We start from the raw sequence: 19,276 nt of genomic DNA, 5'->3' as shown, positions 1-19,276 counted from the left end.
ATTTTTTAAATTTGGCCTTAATTAATAACAAAATATAGTGACCATAGCCTACAATTTAAAACAAAAATTACTGACTATTAATGAATTAATTAAAAATATGCAGAATAAATAAATAAATATAAATATTTATTTTTTGCGCAATAATATTTTAATTATTTATTTATTCAAATTATATTAAATAATTTTAATTATCGTTAATTTCCCCTTTTCACTTGTTTAATTAGTTTTTGTTATTTTAATATTTGCTTTAATATAATTTTTTACTATTTAAACGATTTTAAAATAAATAACCTTGAAAAAATATTAGAGGTATGTATCCAAACTAATATAACACAAGATGTATGCACAAGTTAAGACATTAACTCGCATACGTGCATAATTTTCCATTTGAACACACTCGTCGCGGGTGGATAAAATGATGAATAGAAGACTTCAACCAATTGTAATCCATTGTGTAGAAACTGTAACTCGTATTGTTTGAAAATTACGTTAGTACACAGTATGACGTAGGTCCTCGAGTAATTTGTACGCCATGTTGGTGTAATCGCTTCCGTCGCCCACCAAATTCGAATCCAATCAAAATCACACTCAACAATTTCTCAAAGTAATCGGAAAAGTAAAGAAAACTAAAATAAGGCACAAATAATCATTTACATTTTACATTTTTTATATATTGCTAAATTATACGTTTCGGACGAAACGTGTTTCTAATTGCACTTATGAAAAAGTTGTTTATTTCAACAGTCTGTAAATGACGTTTAATGACCGAAATTATGGGTCCGTTTTCGCGATGTAAAGATTAAAATGTTTTTCTTTCTTAAATTGCCCCTCGTAATAATAATAAGCAAAATGATATTTTTTTCTCTTGAAAGCAGGTTGTTTTAAATCAAATTTGTGTTTCAATTTATTTTCCAACTTATTAGTAAACTGTAATATTTTCATAAAACTATACAAAATTTTTGTATAATATTTCTTATTATTATAGTTATTTTAAAACGTATTTTACAAAGTAAAAATACGGCTAAATACATATTTTCTTATTAATTATAATTAAAAGTATTAGTCAAAATAAGATAATTTTAAGAAAAATACACATGTAATTACGCTATTTTTTACAGTTTTAGATAAATTTTTATTACTACTAACCTAACCAAAAGCCTCGGACTATATCTGCCTCTATAGCAGGGCTCACAAACCATTTTTCGCTGTTGAACCCTTTTTATGGCCCAAAAATAAGTTTATTTTATATTGTTTGCTATTTATATTTATTACATATGATAAACTATATATGTATCCTAATCAGATTAAATACAGTAAGACTTTTATTAAATATACATAAAAACGGAGTTTTTTGACCAAACTTATTTAAAAATTCCTAATTTTAAAATTATGTGTAAAATAGTAGATAAAAGTAATATTTATTACAAAACGTAGAAAAATATATTTTTACACAAATGTAACAAAATACATGTAAAAACACAAAAAATAATAATCCGTATAAAAAATACAAAATGTATAGTTGTGTATATTTGCAATAAAAATATTTTTTAAAAATATGAATAAATCATATTCATATAAAATAACAAAAAGTTTTTAAGGTTTTTTAAAAATCGAACATTTAATGTATCATTAATTATGAAATGTAATATCAAATAAATGGCCGCCTCTGGACCTTATGCAGCGGCCAATTCTTTCGATGTAATTTCCGATTACTTTTTCGTACATTTCGGGCGGTATCTTGGCTTTTACTAGGCGGATGTTGGTTTGTAGGTGCTCAAGATTTTCGGGCTTGTCAGCGTAGACACGACTCTTAGCGCAACCCCACAAAAATATATCAATGACGTTAAAATTCTTTTGTGGCCATTTGACATCACTAAAACGTGAAATAATGCGACCTGGAAACTTTTTACGCATAAAATCTAACATTGCACCCGATGTGTGGCAAATTGCGCCTTCTTGCTAAAACCATGTTTTATCTACATCAATATTTTCGATTTTGTGCCAAAAATAATGATGCGCCTATTGCTCTCACCAATGACTGTTACAGTCCGATCTTCATCGTTTTCAAAAAAGGAAGGCCCAATGTCGCCGCCTGACCATAATAACACCAAACAGTCACTATTTTGCTATGTAATGCTCTCTCGTGAATCACATGAAGATTTTCCTAGCCCCGTATGCGACAATTTTATTTATTATAATCCCAGAGAGGTGTAAACATGTCTCACCAGAGTAGAAGATTTTCTTGAATTAACCAGAATGCACTTTCTGCTGCTCTAACACTTAATCTGCTTAAATTCTTTGCTGTTTTAGTTATTGTGTCATCTGAATTGTATACGGGTGCAAGTGCAAGTCTAGTTGCAAAATGCGCCAAAGAGATCCATAAGAAAAAAGCTCAAATGCTGAAAATGCCTACAAATCGACAATTCTGGATCTTCGGCCACACTTTTACTTACAGCGTCACGCTACGGTACTTATTTTTCGAGCCGAAGCGCGCCATATTGTTAAAAACATCGTTAGTCGCCAGTGGTCATAGCTCGTCGATACCTTTTTATCTAACACTACACTGTTGCTTACAGCAGCAATATTTTCTGCTGAATGGGCGCCACTATGATGTACAGACTTTACTCTATCTCCAATGCTTCCAGTATTTTTAAATATTTTCCCTACGTTGCGAATTGTTCGCTCAGTAGGACGATGAAATTGACCACAATCTTCCGGGTAAATTACGATACACAGTTCGTACAGAATTGTTATTCCTGTAAAACAATTGAATAATGTTAACATTAAACTGTGTAAAAGTATTGTTGTAAACTAACATTTGACACTTTGAACTCGCGTGATTATTGACAGTTGTCTGATTTATAGTGCTGCTAACATAGGAAATTCGAATTTAATCATCCTGTATAACAAACAGTCAGTTATAAGAGTAATAAAATAAACAAATGACTTAATAAATGTCACTGGCAGCATTGATATTATTATCGACAGTGACTGCGTTTTTACAGACTAATTATATTTTTTATACATAAATTTAGTTTTCAAAAACATTGTTTACTTAGAAATAAAGGATGCACTCGGTCGTGTGTTGTTTGTTTTTGTCAGCTTGCTGCGTCATTTAGTTTGTGTTTAACAGTCATTGAAAGCGAACAACTTTTGCATTTTAAAAAAAATGAATAAAATCGAATATCGAGCAGTGATTAGGTACTTGTTTTTGGAAAAAAAACAAACGATGAGATCAACACCGAATTAATGAAAAATGTCAATGAAATCAACAATGAAATATTAAACGCGATTGTCCAGGCCGTCCAAATGGTGTCATCGTGCCAAAAATGGTCGATATAATCCATGAAATGATAATCAACGATCGACGAGTGACTAAGCGCATGATTAACAACTTGTTGTTTGAATATATGAAACCTGTGAAGTTGAACATGTTAAGGACCGGGAGGAAGAATTGGCTTAATGAACGATTTGTTTAAATGAGTATACTTTTGTATTGGCTCTGGCCGTCACTCTCTCTCTCTCTCCAAGTTCAAGATCAAGTGCTATCTCTTTACTTCCTTCCCATATTTATATACATTCAACCTGTGACGCATTTACTTATGACACATTCCATAAGGTAGCAAGTACAGCATCAATTCGTCGCATCGATCAAACCAGTGATATAACCTGTGACGCATTTCCCTGTGACAAAGGGAACAAGTACAGGACTGTTTTCAGTATCGAGTATACTATCGATTCATCGCTTCGTTTAAACGAATGATACAAAAATCAATCCCTTGTTTGCTCTAATTGCTTCACTATAAACAAACGTTCATATAACTCAATTTTGGGCGATTAACAAAGTACGTCGCAGCATAGAAATTGCATTTCAATCTTATTGAATTATTTAATATTAGGAATACATATATTATAAATCAGAGTATATAACAAACATATAGTCTAGCATTGTCAGGGATTATGTAGTAAAAGTCTTACCGTGTATTGCTCGCTGATAATTTAATCTTCTACAATATAGCTGAGTTGTTAAGCTAATGCTTGTAAATCCGGTGTTTAAACAATGATGTCGAAAAAAAATTCATTCTCACCATGCCGCTACAGGATGATAGATATTTGACTGCAAAAGGAGCCGAACCGTTACTCCAATTAAACCAAGAATTAACGATACCGTTACCATGGATACCGCCGTTTAACAATGTCTCACTAATTACACCGTCTGACACAGATTTCCGTTTTGCGAAATTTATTCGCGCGGCTGAGAAAACAATGTCTTGAAAGAGTACTAAAGCAAACATTTTTCAAGCTGAACATACGTATTTCAAAGACAAAGGTCATGTTACTTTTTTTTCTACAAATATTTAATTTAAGATACGAATTAGATCAACTTGCGTAACGCCGATGTCTGCTGTTGAAATAATTGAATTGTGTGACAAAACGATTGACCATTCCTGACCCGCCGCGAAATAACTCAAAGTTCGCAGCAGCGAAGTTCAACTGACTTTTTTTTAATGAAACATAAAAAAAACACAGCAATAAATATTTGAATATTTTTTCTTTAAACTAAACTCCTTCGTTCAACAAAAATAATTGTCAGGCGTTCTCAATGCTTATATCGATTTTTATTTTTTATAAATATAAAGTCTATTTCACGCTTTGCAATCATAATTTTAATTGTATGCCTATCATATTAAAGACATATTTTATCAGACAAATTTCACACTTTCTTCAGACATATTACTAGATAACTAGAGGCCAGCGTTTAGTCACGTGATCGACTGGTACTTAATATAGTTTGGTTGTTTCCATTGAAGTTGTCTTATGCTATGCATAAGACAACTTCAGTAGTGCTTATATGTAAAATCAAAATATTAAAAATAAGTCAATGTGATTATTTTATATATTCTGGCCAAATTCAAAGGAAAAAAATATCTCTACCCCCTCAAATGATGTACGTTTAGAATTCACGTCAAAAGTAATAAAATCGTGCCGTCGCTGTTCATATTAAGACCTATATACAATATGTGAGAATCAAATAAAGCATATATTAACCTAATTTTGACCAATAGGAGAGCGCAACAAACAATTATCCATTCTCAGAAGTCAAAAATCCACGTCGAAGGCAATAAAACCGTGCCGTCGCCATTGCAGTGGGAGCGCTCGTTACTGAAAGTTCACGCTGCACGTTAACAACTTTATCACGTTGAGTGAACTAAATAGTGTTTATTTTCCGCTCTTAAAATAATCAAGTCGAAAATTCACGTTAAAAGCAATAAAATCATGCTATCACCGTTCAAATTAAGTTTTTTATAGCAATATTACTACTTATATTTATAGCAATATTACGACTTATACTTAGTGATTTTTTAATATTTCCATTTTAATAAGATTCATATTATTTCATTTAATGCCAAGCATTTTTCTGGAAAAATTCAAAGAGGTCTCTGTTTAGAATCCAAGTCAAGTTGCTGTCGCAGACAAACTACAAAGCAGTATGCGAGATGCGACGTCTGTATTATTCTTCCACTTCCCATAAGATATGAGTTAGCTTAGTTTGTATTTTGGACTTGACCTAATGAGAGGTCTAAAACTATAATTAGTCTAAAACTATAATTAGTTTTAGAACTTTCATTAGGTTAGGTTTGGGCTTGAACAGCAAATGGACATTTTACAACCATCGAATTGAATTTCATATGTACATATATATAAAGAATAGCGAGAAATGACGCAAGCGATTTATGGAAGTATCGTAAAGCCATTAATAATATATTTTATCTTTTCTAAATGTTCGAATACGAATAGAACATAACAAACAACGTTTATGCTTCTTCTACGTCTTCATGTTAAATGTAGGGTATATTTTTACATTATTACATCATACTATCACAAATCTAACTTAATTAAATATAGCTCTAAAATGAAATATTTAATAAGATTAAGAAAGCCGCATTAAAATCGGTTTAGCCGTTTCATTTACTTTTCAGTTTAAATACGTGCAGATATATATAAATACATTTTCTAATCGTTTTTTGCACCCATTTTTAAATTATCGGCACGTGTAAATAGATAGTTAAAAATAAATAATATATTTAAGGGTTATCAATATCAATACATATAATGAAAACCATTGAATCGTTTAAATTATAAAATTTCAATACGATAACCTTTTCTAGAGCGAGAGACAAAACAAGCTGTTGTAATATAGTGCCAATATATCGATTGATAAATCATTGGATAACGATAGTTCATAACAAAATTTGTATAAAAGTTATAATTGATAATTCCAACAATTTATTTTTTAAACATGTCTCCGATAAAAAACGAAATTTTATCTAAAAATCATCAAATAATAATATCAATCGCTTTTCGTAATAAACTATATATATTTTAAGAGTAGAGATAAAAATGATATCAATTTTCATTAATGGTTTGGACGTCATAAAAACAATTAAGATTGATTATATTTTATTAGGCCAAACAAACGATTACCACTCAAGTTACTGCAGTATGAGATAGTTCTGGTTTTATTTGCCGAATTAATTGCCATTATTCAAAACGCGTGATATAGATCGATAAATCAACACATGGAGTATGCAACACACATGATCAAGATAACCTATTACCGGGAGATAACCGAGCGTGTTTTTTTTAATGTTGACTCATATAAGATTCGGTAAACTTGCCTAGTGGCTTAGCATTTTTTATAGCGACATAAAATACTATTGTTGAAATTCTAACTGTAAATATACCGGAGTCTTTGCAATTCCTGTCTGGTTTTAAATATATGACATCTAATAACAGAAAAAATATGTTCTATAAATTTTCATTTGAGTACAAGTAACTTCTATAAAATAACCACTTATAAGACAATATGCATTGTGCATTTGGTTGCAATAAGGTCGCACGTGCTATTCACGCTTTGCATGAGATAAAATATCGTATTAAACGTATTTCAAGAAAATATATAAAAGTACAATAAAACATTTGTATTTAAATACAATATTTAAAAAAAATCTGTAATTAAAAATATATAGGTAATAAGGTATTTTAACTAGCATATAAATTACATCACACATTTTTGTGCAAGCAACAACTTGGCTAATTACACTGTATAGTATGCAGTCACAAAGTAAGGCAAAAAGATCATGAATCTTTTAAGATTCTGGCTTTTTATATATTTAAAGAAAGAATTATATATTCATTCGCAATTGTGAAATAGTTTATAATCATATTGCGCTAATGTAATGTAATAAAAACGTTCAATCGTTAGGTCATCCAACTTCAGTTTCCTAATTATTTTAAAAATACAAATTTAAGTGTCTTCGGATTATTTTTTATTAATTTAAATTTGATATATTTCATTATTTATGAAAAATCATATCGATTAAACGACTTTTTCGTACATTTTGGGCGGTACTTCGGCTATATCTTGGCAGATGTTGGTTTTTATGTGCTTCAACGTTTCGGGTTTGTCTGCGTAGACACGATCTGAGCATAGCCTCACAAAAAATCCAACGGCGTTAAATCGCATCATCTTGACGGCCAATGGACGGTACCAAAACGTGAAATTTTTCATGCAAAACATATAACGTTGCACCCGACGTGTTGCAAGTTGCACCGTCATGTTAGAACCACGTCAAAAATACTCGGTTATCATGCGCCTATATAGTACACCATTGACTGTAACAGTCCGACCTTCGTCGTTAAAAAAAATAGGCCCAATGACGCCGCCTGACCATAATGCGCACCAAATAGTCACTTTTTGGGCATGTAATGCTCTCTCGCGAATCACATGATGATTTTCCTCGTCCTATTTGCGGCAATTTTTCTTATTAACATACCCAGAGAAGTGGAAATTTGCCTCATCAGAAAAGAAGAATTCCTTTGAAAAATCAGTATCAACTTCTAACACCCAAACTGCGTAATTTCTCCGTTGTCCATGGTTTCTAGGCTTTAGTACTTATGTTATCTTATTTTTTTACGGATGTAGGTGCAAGTCCAGATGCAAAATACGCCAAAGGGAACCATAACAAAACTCCAAAAGCTGCGAGCGTTGACAAATCGATAATTTCAGTTACAGCAGCAATATTTTGGCTGAACTGGCACTACGATGATCCACAGGCCTTACCGTATCTCCAACGCTTCCAGTCTCGTTGCGAATTGTTCGCTCAATAGGACGATGAAATTGACCATATTCTTCCTGTGAATTTCAATACACAGTTCATTCAGGATTGTTATTTCTGTAGAACAATTTAAATGCATTGAGCGGTGATTATTGACAGCTGTCTGACTTACAGTGCTGCCAACATAGGAAACTCAAATTGGATCAACCTGTACATCTTTATAACGTATATTTTTATACGATTATACGAATGTATGCGTAATACAGAAATGATTCGAACCAAATATAATTTTGGTAACTGTACACACGTGCTTTTTACTATATAAATTACTTTAAAAAGAAAAAATCTGTCATGTAATTATACTTTTACAGAAAATCGTGGTTTTATTATGTATTATTTTCATAAATTAACTATTTCTGATGAAATGATATTCAAATGCCACACCCATGATCAAACACAATACATTACAGAACGATTCAGCTTTAAGTTTAAAATTAACTACAGTTTTTTTGTTAAAAATAAAAATAAAACATTAAATAAATAATAATTATTCAAGTGTTTTAAGCTTGTGTTTCATAACATATTTATTGTGGTTGCATCATTATAACATAAGTAATAGAATATGATTACGCATGTGTCAACTACATACACGAGTATATATTAAACACATAAGCAAGTTCAACAAATATTTTGCTAAGAAAATATTTGTTTTTATGTAATTATATAAATCGTTTTAATTTGACCCCGAGAAAGCTGAGTAACACAATCAGATCCGTTTTTTATAAATGATACGTAAATCACAGTTATCAGATGGGTGATCACTTATAGTAATTACATATTGTTAAAGTCTGAGTAACGTAGTTTGATATTATCTATCTGAAAATAAATAAAAAGATATATTATTACACGAAAGTCTCAAATTTAATAAGTTAAATAAATTGATTATTCGTTTTCTTTCATATCCCACTGTCGTTTTTATTCTCAGCAGATATCATTACAAAAAATGGACATTTTTAACGTCTTGTAGTGGGGGAAATATCTGCGGTGTTATAAATAGATTGTATGGCATTTACGACTCCATAAATCATAGCATACTTTCCGAAGGCGCTCGCTCAGCATTATTCGCAAAACATTATAGTTAAACATTTTGCTATCGTGAGCCCAAAACCTTTGACCCTAATTTCAATACCCCTGCATGCGTTGTCAGATAATCTGAGTGGATCAATGGGCGCTTCTTGCAAGTTGCCTTGTGTACGCCGCCACACTAGGTAGTTTTTATACACAAAATATCATGAATCTTCTACTTGCGAGTGCATTCTTCTCAAGTATTCTACTAATCGCCGATGCAGCCTACAATGGTGAGGAATGATTAAAAAAATAATTTATCGAGTGATTGTTACAAAAAATTAGTGCAAAAAATACATACAAACACTAACTCGATACAATTTACATTACTTCATTTATTTACTTTTATTTTTTTATCAAAATAATTATTTTTAAATTTTTGAAGAAATAATTTGGTTTTCATCATTTCTATTTCAATTGAATTTACTCTTAAATATTTGTTATGCATTTTAAAAGACAGTAAAGTAATTTAAATCATCGAAACATAATAATTCATAATAATTATTTATTTGTGTTTCTGTTCTCAGTTCTCTAAAATTAAAACTATTTTTTTTCCTAATTATATTTAACAGAAATGTTATGTTATATATGCAAAAATATATATAAAATTATTTTTAAACTGCAATTTTAATTAAAAACATTTATTATATATATGTATGTATATTTAATAAACATATTATAAGTATATGTAATTAAAATTAATTGATTCAAATGCATAGTTATTTTTATAGTCAACAGCTACTTTTAAATAAATCTGACTAAAACTTACTAATTGTCAGTAACTTTTTAACAAACGGTCCATAGTAAAAATATTAAAAAAAAAAAATTTTCATACTAACTATTTATAATCATATGTTACTTTATACATGTGATTTTTGTATAAAATTATTTTATATTCGATTTTTATGGGGCTATTTTATTTCCTATTTAGCAACGCATATTATCGTTCACTGTTAAAATACCAACATACTATCAAAATATAACTAACCATTTAATCTAAAAACATAAAATTAAATATAAAAAACAGTATGTACTTTAAATAATATTAAACCACTTATTAAAATTACTGACCAAAACAAAATTACTCAAAGAAATCCTCAAACTATAATACTTAATAAACCACAAAAAAAAGATATGAAATTAAAATCACTATAGAATTTTTTTTACACATAAATTCACCATTTATCAAAATTATGTATAAGATAATTTTTCCTCTTGCTGACTGTATAAATAACTTTTGTGCTATTTTAAATTGTACATGTTTAATGTATTATAATAAAAACAATAATTTTAATCGCTTTTTTTATGGTTTCTATTAAAGCGATAAGTGAAAAGAATTTCTGATTATTTTTTTTCAATTATTACAATCTATGTACTTTCATTTCTATGCTAAATTTCATATTAATTGCTTGAACGCTTATCATTTATTCAATCTCAAACAATTGGAGTTCAATTTAACTAGTTTAGAGTGACTGTGCTTTATAAATAACATAAATGAGAACGAATAAGTGATAACTATGTATAATAAATCTTACAGCAACCTCCTACTGGAAAAACATGGTAAAGTCGGAGTTGGACGAAGCTTTAAACATAAAATTTAACACCAAGCGAGCCAAAAATGTGATCATATTCATCGGTGATGGAATGGGGCCTAATACAGTAACGGCCACGCGCATATACAAGAAAGGATTAGAAGGAAAACTAACATTTGAAAAGTTTCCATTTGTCGGACTCTTAAAAGTGAGTATCGCTATCCAGAGAAATATAGATTAATACAGTGTTTATGTTTGTATCGTGATGCATTTCAGGAATTCATAATCTTCTGATACATTACAGACTTATTGTAACGATAAGATGGTGCCCGACTCGGCCAGCACGGCTACTGCGCTATTTTCGGGAGTTAAGACAAACTACGAGATAGCCGGAGTGGACGGCAGAGTGCAATTGAACGATTGCAAAGCTTCTCTGAAGAAAGAAGCACGACTTAGGTCCTTGGTCACCGATGCTCAAGAAGCGGGCATGAAAACAGGTATAATAGCATTGTCAACATCAATAGACGTAGAAACACATACAGTTTTAAAATATGATAATACTCATTCAGATGAATGAAACAAAAGTCAATGTAATAAACCACTCGATTCAAGAGACGATGGCAGTTGCAGCATGTTCATTTTACTAAATTGACTATATAATAAAAGAAGAAAATAACAGTAATATAGTTCTTACATTACCTGAATCTAAGTGGATTACTAAAGCAAACTGTTAAGGAATTTAAATTCGTGCAATGTATGCAAATAACCGATTGGCGATAAACACATGTGTGTGAACAATGCAACATTTAAATATGTGGGATGAATGTTTCTTTCATTATCATTCAGAGCAACAGATTTAAAATCAGCTAAGTAGCTTGCCTTAGAGCTATATCAATCTTTATCGTTTTTCATAACTTTGCACCAATCGTTCTACTGTTAACGTACAATAGTCTATGGTATATGACAAAATATCATATTTCAGGATTTGTTACAACTATGCGAGTAACGCATGCCACTCCAAGTGCATTATACACTCATACAGCAAGCAGAAAATGGGAATGCGACTCTGTAATGCCAGCGGGAACAGAAATGTGCAAAGATATTGCTAGGCAATTGGTTGAAGATGACCCTGGAAGGAAAATTAACGTACGTGATACTCAATAAAAAATTGCAAATATAGATGATATAGTATTAAAAATTACTGCAAATCATTGCAGGTAATAATGGGAGGCGGACGACAATGTTTGATGGCCAACACCACCGTTACGCCAGGTGATCTGCTCGACACTTGGACTTGTTCAAGAAAAGATGGAAAAAATTTGGTTCAAACGTGGATGAAAGACAAGCAGAAATACGCAGTAGTGAACAACAATGGTGAATTAGACGCTGTTGAGATAAATAAAACAGAATATTTATTAGGTATGTAGTATGGTTATTCAATTAGTATAAGGTTTAATATGAAACTTACTTTTTTTTAATACAAACAGGTCTATTCGCTAACGGTCATATGGATCTTGAATGTGAGCGAAATAAAAGTAAAACTGGTATGCCTTCCATAGAAAAAATGACTGAAGTTGCTATAGGAATATTAGAGAATAATAATGATAAGGGATTCTTTTTAATGGTTAGTTTAGATTTATAGATATATGATCTGAATTTTGTAGTTATATAAGTATTTTATGCCGTTAATCATCAGGTAGAAGGAGGCAATATTGACATGTCTCATCATCGAGGTAAAGCAAAGAAGGCTATAACGGAAGCAGCCGCCATGGACGATGCTGTGATGAAAGCTGTATCGATGACGAACCCTGAAAATACATTAATCATTGTGACTAGCGATCATGGTCACACCTTATCAATCAATGGTTATGCTAAGAGAGGCGGAAGCATATTTGGTATGTTCAGAAATAATATATGCATTTTCTTCTTTATCTTGTTGGGGACTATTCGCAGACGTAATTGGGGGGGGGGGCAGGTGAGACTCATTTAATGAAGTACTATCTTAATGAAATCGAAATAATTAAAAAGAAACAACCACTATCTAGCCAACTTTTGCCCCCCTCCCTGAAAAAAGCTGAAATGATGTCTCTAATTCTTAACCAGAAATTCTCTAAGAAAGTCTAAAAAAAAAGCAATCTTGAATCTATCTCAAAAATATTTCTTAGGATATGTTATTTTAGTGAAATAACATCGGAATACATTTTCACCAGTAGATATATATTTTTACCAGTGGAAATTTAATTTATCTGCAAGTGCTAATAAATTTATATAATTTTAACTTTTACTTACATAGTAATATATACATTTACATACTTATCATTATTTATTTCCATGCGATGAAAAATGTTACAGTGAATGTGTATTTTTAATGAAGTTATATTTTCATTAGTGTAGTACAAATACATTTTCACCATTAGATATATATTTCTACTAGCCAAAATATAATTTACCTGATAACTGTACTGTGAAATTATATGCTGTTCTATAATGTCTATGAAACTCAATTTGCCAGCTGCATAACGTGTATTTTCTGTTCAAGCCCAAACCTAACCCAGTGAAAGTTCTAAGATTAATTTTAGAACATTCATCAGGTCATGTCCAAAACACAAACTAAGCTAACTCATCTCTTAAGGGAAAATAAGCGGAGAAGTACAGACAAGCGTTGTATCTCACATATTGCTCCATAGTTTGTCTGCACTTCGATATTACTGTTTCAAAAATATAATACCTATCCTTACTGATATTACTATGGACTTATGATATAAGAGAGCTGATCAAAGTATATTCAAACCGAATTTTGGTCAATAGGAGGGCGTAAAATCAATTATCACTTCTCAGAAGTCAAAAATTCACGTCTAAAGCAATAAAATCGTGTCGGCGCTATCGCAGTGGGAACCAAATGTTGCCCAAGGCTACCGAGCGTTCCCACTGCGATGGCGCCGACACGATTTATTACTTTTGATGTGGATATTTGACTTCTGAGAAAGGATAATTGTTTTTTGCGCTCTCCTATTGGTCAAAATTCGGTTTAGATATGCTTCATGTGATTCTAACTTATATTTAACTAGAAATTAATACAGTATGAATCCTAATGAAATTGAAATATTAAAAAAAACGACTACTGACTGGCCAACTTTTGCCCCCTTCCCCTCCTGGAAAAAGCTGAAATCTCATCCTTGCTTTTTTGTATCATTTATGTTCCTAAATCAGGATAAAATTTCTGTTACAATCGTGCCTTCAATTTTACTTCCATTGGTGTTGATCTAAAAAATGTTCACCATTTGTTTATAACAAAACATTTCAAAAGCCTATTCACGCCACTCGCGAGTACAGTCAAAATTTTGCATTTGTAGATACTACTATATTAGTAATAAATGGCAATATATAAAATAATTGTTCCATAAAACGAATTGTTTGAGCATTACATACTGTTGGACAGAATAGATTCGAGCAAACATTGGTCAAAACAGTGAACACCTTATGAATAACTCTCTGCAACATATCCCTTTTAAAAGTAAAAATCCGAAAATTTACCTTACATACATACGCAAACAATTTGTTTTATGGAACAAATTATTTATTTTAATGCACATATCTCTCAAAATAATTCACTATTAAATAGTACCCTTAGTAATATCGGAAGTGAAGTGACTCTTCTTTACTCACCAGGTCTTCAGTATATTTATAATATCAACTGAAGCATCCAATACAGATTCGAAACAATAAGCGTGTTATTTGTGATTATAGTATAACTTGAATAATAATTAATATTTTTTAATACAGGAATGGCATCACCTTCTAAAGCAGATAATAAAAACTACACAGTATTAACTTATGCCACGGGTGGTAATGAGTCATATCAGTATTCTGTGATTGACGATCATGGTACACTAAAGGTAGATAGACGGGATCCTAGTCAGGACAATACGAACGACTACAATTATGTATCACAAGCTGCTATTTTAGTAGATGAAGGTGCGCACAGTGGCAGTGACGTCATAATATACGCAAAAGGTAACTGAAATTCTGAAAAATATATTAGTTTTACAAAGATAGCATCATAATTTATACCATTAAATAGGACCACACGGTCATCTTTTCCACAACATACACGAGCAACACTACGTAGCGCATGCCGTAAGATATGCGGCCGGAATAGGTGACTTCATTGCACACCGGCCGAATTCTAGTCCGAAATTTTATAATGTGATTTATGTGAATATATTATTGATTTTAAGTATTATATTGCAGTGTATACTGAATCGTTAATAATTATTTTGTTGAATTGTATTGTTCATATTTATGGAATCAATAAAACAAATATTTTTATATAAGAATTTTATATATTACTATGTTATGCAATATATTGTGCGATTGTTCTGAGTTACAGTCAGTGAAGTACAAAAAAATCAGTCATAGAAAATAGCGTAACTATTAAATAAATCTCTACTAGTAATATATCATCAACATTGCTTAACACTTAACGAATCAATCGCTTAATGATGAATCCTACGGTGATTCCTGCTGCGACAGCCATCAGCATATGAGGTAGAAACCTAAAATAATTAATAACATTAGATAACAAGCTTAGTAATATAATAACTAATTTTATAATTAAAAAGACTGACTTCTTATAATGGCATTTGCATTTTTCTTCGATGATAAGATCTCCAATCTTGAATTTTTTCATCAATTCCCTAAAATAGATATAGATAATATCAAAGGTAAGTTTCAAATGATTAAAATTTTAATTAAATAAATAACTACTTGGCATCTTGGCTGTGACCAACATCTTCAAATGGAATGGTAGCGTCGACTCCGGCGTTTTCCGTTAACGCGTCTTCACCTCCAGGATGCTGAAACATTTACAATGATCATATTTTTAATTAAAGAACCTTATTTCATAAAAATATATAAAAATAATTTGATGCTTATTAAAATAGTTAGAAAGCAAAACTTTGATTTATCTTATTTGAGTTATGGTACTCATCACTTCCAAAAATATTTTGCCTTTGAGGGGTACCACGGGGATTTAGTTTGGGTCTGCTGATATTCGATGCAAGCATTGATATCTCCATACATAGTATATGCTAACAATCTAAAAGTGTTTCAGTGTATTTGCACAAATGCAGATTGTCAGTCATAAGAAAAAAATTTGAAATGTCTGCAGGTGTGCCCGACTGGCAACCGGTCAACTTTCTACATCGCCAAGTGTTATTTAGTTATATTTTTTAGATCTCCTTCTCCTAGAAGTTATATTCGAGAAGAAATGAAGATTTAGTAGGTACATTTAGTTTGCGATATGGTATCGAAAATACTCGGTTTCATTAAGTGAAGCGCTTGTCACATTAATAAATTATCGGCAATTCGTGTTCTGTACAATATGTTAGTTTGTAGCAACCTCGAATTTGATTTCATTCGCTAAAATGTTATTAGAAAAAGTTCAGAGGAAATGCTTGAGATATCTCTACACAATTTATCGGTATCTGTATATTTGTATCATTGTACCTTTTTATTAAGAGTTTTGGAATACAATTCGTTGTATTATCAATGAAATACTTGCTAAGATTGCTAAGAGGTAGCATAGACAATCCTTCGCGATTGTGTCCCACATTCTTAATCTTCACGCCCAGGATATCAAGAGTTCATGAACGCTTCTCTGACAAGAGCCACCCATTTTCCCAACGAGATGTTTTCTGCGATAGTTACGAGGAGCTGGTACAATTCACATGGGATGATAACATTCTGTTGTAATTAAACTTCAATTCATGCACAATTAGAGAAATTTAAACGTGAATATTAATGAAAGAAGTTAAATCACATTCTAACTGATGCAAATGAATGTACATATATAAATATAAAATCAGTATTGTTAAAATTATAACAACTTTATATGGATTATTTCAATTCCGTATTAACACTTTGATCGGTTAAGTCTTCTTTGTCTTTTTTTTCTATAAACTTTATTGAAACGTAAAACTCTTCTGGACCATTCTCCTTAGTACAAATTTTTAGATTGTTAGAAATATAGGTTCATTTCTTTCTTTATTTATTTTATTTACTATATTAATGGTTATGTTGGTTCTACAACTTATTTATACAGTTCTTTACTCTGCAAGCTTTGAAACAACTTGAGCTGAATGTTCACAAGCAAACATTCTGTTTTGTATTGGTATTGAATATATTTCAATTTGTATGTGAATTCTCCATAATTGAATGGGTTATTAGATAATTGTTTTGCAAAATCATTTAGGTCTTGGACACATTACGCTATCTCAGATTCAAAGATTATTCTTTTGGTGTTTTGTCCGATTCCTAACGTTGTCGACAACCTTGTTGATAAGATTCAAATGTTGTAATCGAATTAATAGAGGGATTATTTAATTGCTATAATTTCTAGTATGTAAGTAGTAAAATGCTATGAAATCATCTCAAGATGTTATGTAATTAAAAAATATCAATTTATAATGTGGTTATCGACCAATTTAGTAACTTTTACATATACCATAAAATTGAAATTAACACATACTTATGTTATGTACTCTGATTTATAATATATGTATTCCTAATATTGTATAATTTAATATGATTGAGACTGCGACGTAATCGCCCAAAATCGAGTTATATCGATGAATCGATGGTGAATTTGATATCGTGGTCACAAGTTATATCATTCGTTTGATCAAAACTACGAATCAATGGTGAACTTGTTACCTCATGAAATGTGTTACAAGGAAATGCGTCACAGGCTGACAGTACTTGATATTGAACTCGGAGAGAGTGAGAGAGTGACAGTCAGAGCCAATACAAAAGTCTACTCATTTAACAAATCGTTGGTCCTTAACACCTACAAAGATATGATCAGAAATCACCCAAATATTCCAATGACTAAACGATATTTCTTTAGTCATTGTAAAAAATCAAGTGTCCTGTATCAGAGAATGCTTTAAATCATCAATGGCATGGATTGAAAATAGACACAAATATTCATTATAAACTTCATCACAATTGAGTGGTAAGTTGAATTCACGTCTCAAATATAATAAATCCTTATCAAGTAATAGATAACCTCAAAATACTAGGTGTTAAGTGTTTTAGTAATCAGCCATTTCGTGGGTAGAAAATCGAATCCATTTTGAAGTTAAAAAACATTCAATAAATCATTTGATTCAAACAACCCGAAAGTCAGCCATCTATTTTTAAACTAACCTTGATGTAATGTCAATCGAACTTGAACTTGAAATAATATAGCAAAAGCTATTTCTATACTATACATCGATTGTTTCTTGTGATTCTATACAATTTAATTAGAAATTATATTTTATTAAGATTACAATGAAAATTAACGAAATTGCATAATAATAATTACCTCCTTTACGAAAGAGGTGACATCATAAACAGAATTAGATATCACCATCCATAAACTATCCTTGGTATTGTGCTTCTTAACTTCGCTCATCGATATCATACGTGGAGCTGCCATTTTAATGAATTATATTCTGCGAAATCAGATCAGATAAACGTCACGCAACGACGGAGCACCGCTCAGCTGTTAAGTTTTTTTACTCGCAGCGAAATCTTTACCGACTAGCAAATCAATAAATTCTAGGAATACCGACGAATATAATATTATAATTATGATATAAATCCTATTGAATATTCTATATTTAAATATGTTGCTTTATATTAAAGCAGTGGCGGATTTACGCACAGTGAGCGGAGGCACTCCCCACTAGTATTTTTTAAAAATATTGTTTTGATGAATTATTATAGTTATTCTATAATAATCCAATACATCATGAACGTTGAATCACTTAACGGAGAAAAAAGTGATCGTTTGAACAAAAAGCATTTGTTATTTTACTAAATGCATCACATTTCCGGGGAGCTCCATATTTTCACATCTTGATTTATCACATACTCTAAATCTTCACAAACGATAATAAAAGTCAAAGGAGCGTGCATACGTATTTCTGAAAATGCATGCGAATGCATGGCTTTCGTCTTTATTAGGTGACGAAATTTGTTTGTTCATATAACGACGATTGAAAATCGTTGATTTTAATCAGACATTCGTTGTGAAAGTAACGTGCGAATTTTTTGCAAAGTTGTATATTTTCTATCATAATAATATTTGTATAAATTTAAACGTTAATCAAAGGATACAATTTAACATCACTTTTTTGAAAAAAATATTTTTACCAAGACATTAAAAGTTTTAAAGTAGTTAGTGATCGCAATAAGTTTATAAAAATGCTGCAAAGTTGTCTAAAAGTGGATAAAAAATAATATTGTGAGAGCCTAGATTTGTCATGACCAAAACTTGGCGGCACTTGGGTAACACTGGCGTGACGGTTATTCTCTCGACTGGCAATTTTCAGGCGGTTTTCAAAACATTACTGCAGCGGCTCAATCTGTGTATAATTGCCACCCGTCACCACCTCGTCGCTAAAATATATTCGGTAAATGTCAAAAATGACTATGTATCACGGGCAAATT

At 31.1% G+C, this 19,276-nt stretch overlaps 2 protein-coding genes across 2 annotated transcripts; one reads left to right on the top strand and one right to left on the bottom strand.

The window, feature by feature from the left end:
* Positions 1-9,125: 9,125 nt before the first annotated feature.
* Positions 9,126-15,106, top strand: LOC148235357 (alkaline phosphatase-like). The gene is made up of 9 exons (XM_088187042.1): positions 9,126-9,478; positions 10,783-10,985; positions 11,082-11,274; positions 11,760-11,923; positions 11,995-12,196; positions 12,265-12,401; positions 12,474-12,672; positions 14,561-14,791; positions 14,859-15,106. The coding sequence occupies exons 1-9, from the start codon at positions 9,412-9,414 to the stop codon at positions 15,044-15,046; spliced, it is 1,584 nt and encodes a 527-aa protein (XP_088043168.1). The 5' UTR covers positions 9,126-9,411; the 3' UTR covers positions 15,047-15,106.
* LOC148235356 (cytochrome b5-like) lies at positions 15,101-18,473 on the bottom strand. Its single transcript, XM_088187044.1, has 4 exons — positions 18,147-18,473; positions 15,545-15,633; positions 15,406-15,474; positions 15,101-15,333 (listed from the first exon to the last, which is right to left on the bottom strand). Exons 1-4 carry the CDS (start codon positions 18,258-18,260, stop codon positions 15,258-15,260), a joined length of 348 nt encoding a protein of 115 aa, XP_088043170.1. The 5' UTR covers positions 18,261-18,473; the 3' UTR covers positions 15,101-15,257.
* Positions 18,474-19,276: the final 803 nt, after the last annotated feature.

The sequence above is a fragment of the Plectrocnemia conspersa genome, unplaced genomic scaffold (assembly GCF_051122295.1).
Source record: "Plectrocnemia conspersa isolate PC_06_02 unplaced genomic scaffold, ASM5112229v1 ptg000005l, whole genome shotgun sequence".
Lineage (NCBI taxonomy): Eukaryota > Metazoa > Arthropoda > Insecta > Trichoptera > Polycentropodidae > Plectrocnemia > Plectrocnemia conspersa.
This window is presented reverse-complemented; position numbering and strand designations above follow the sequence as displayed.

Coding starts and splice junctions, on each gene's coding strand:
- LOC148235357 (XM_088187042.1), top strand. CDS start 9,412: ATGAATCTTCTACTTGCGAGTGCATTCTTCTCAAGTATTCTACTAATC. Junction 11,924..11,994: donor ACCCTGGAAGGAAAATTAAC/GTACGTGATACT, acceptor AAATCATTGCAG/GTAATAATGGGAGGCGGACG. Junction 12,402..12,473: donor ATAAGGGATTCTTTTTAATG/GTTAGTTTAGAT, acceptor GTTAATCATCAG/GTAGAAGGAGGCAATATTGA.
- LOC148235356 (XM_088187044.1), bottom strand. CDS start 18,260: ATGGCAGCTCCACGTATGATATCGATGAGCGAAGTTAAGAAGCACAAT. Junction 15,634..18,146: donor TCACCTCTTTCGTAAAGGAG/GTAATTATTATT, acceptor TAAATGTTTCAG/CATCCTGGAGGTGAAGACGC. Junction 15,475..15,544: donor GGTCACAGCCAAGATGCCAA/GTAGTTATTTAT, acceptor TATCTATTTTAG/GGAATTGATGAAAAAATTCA.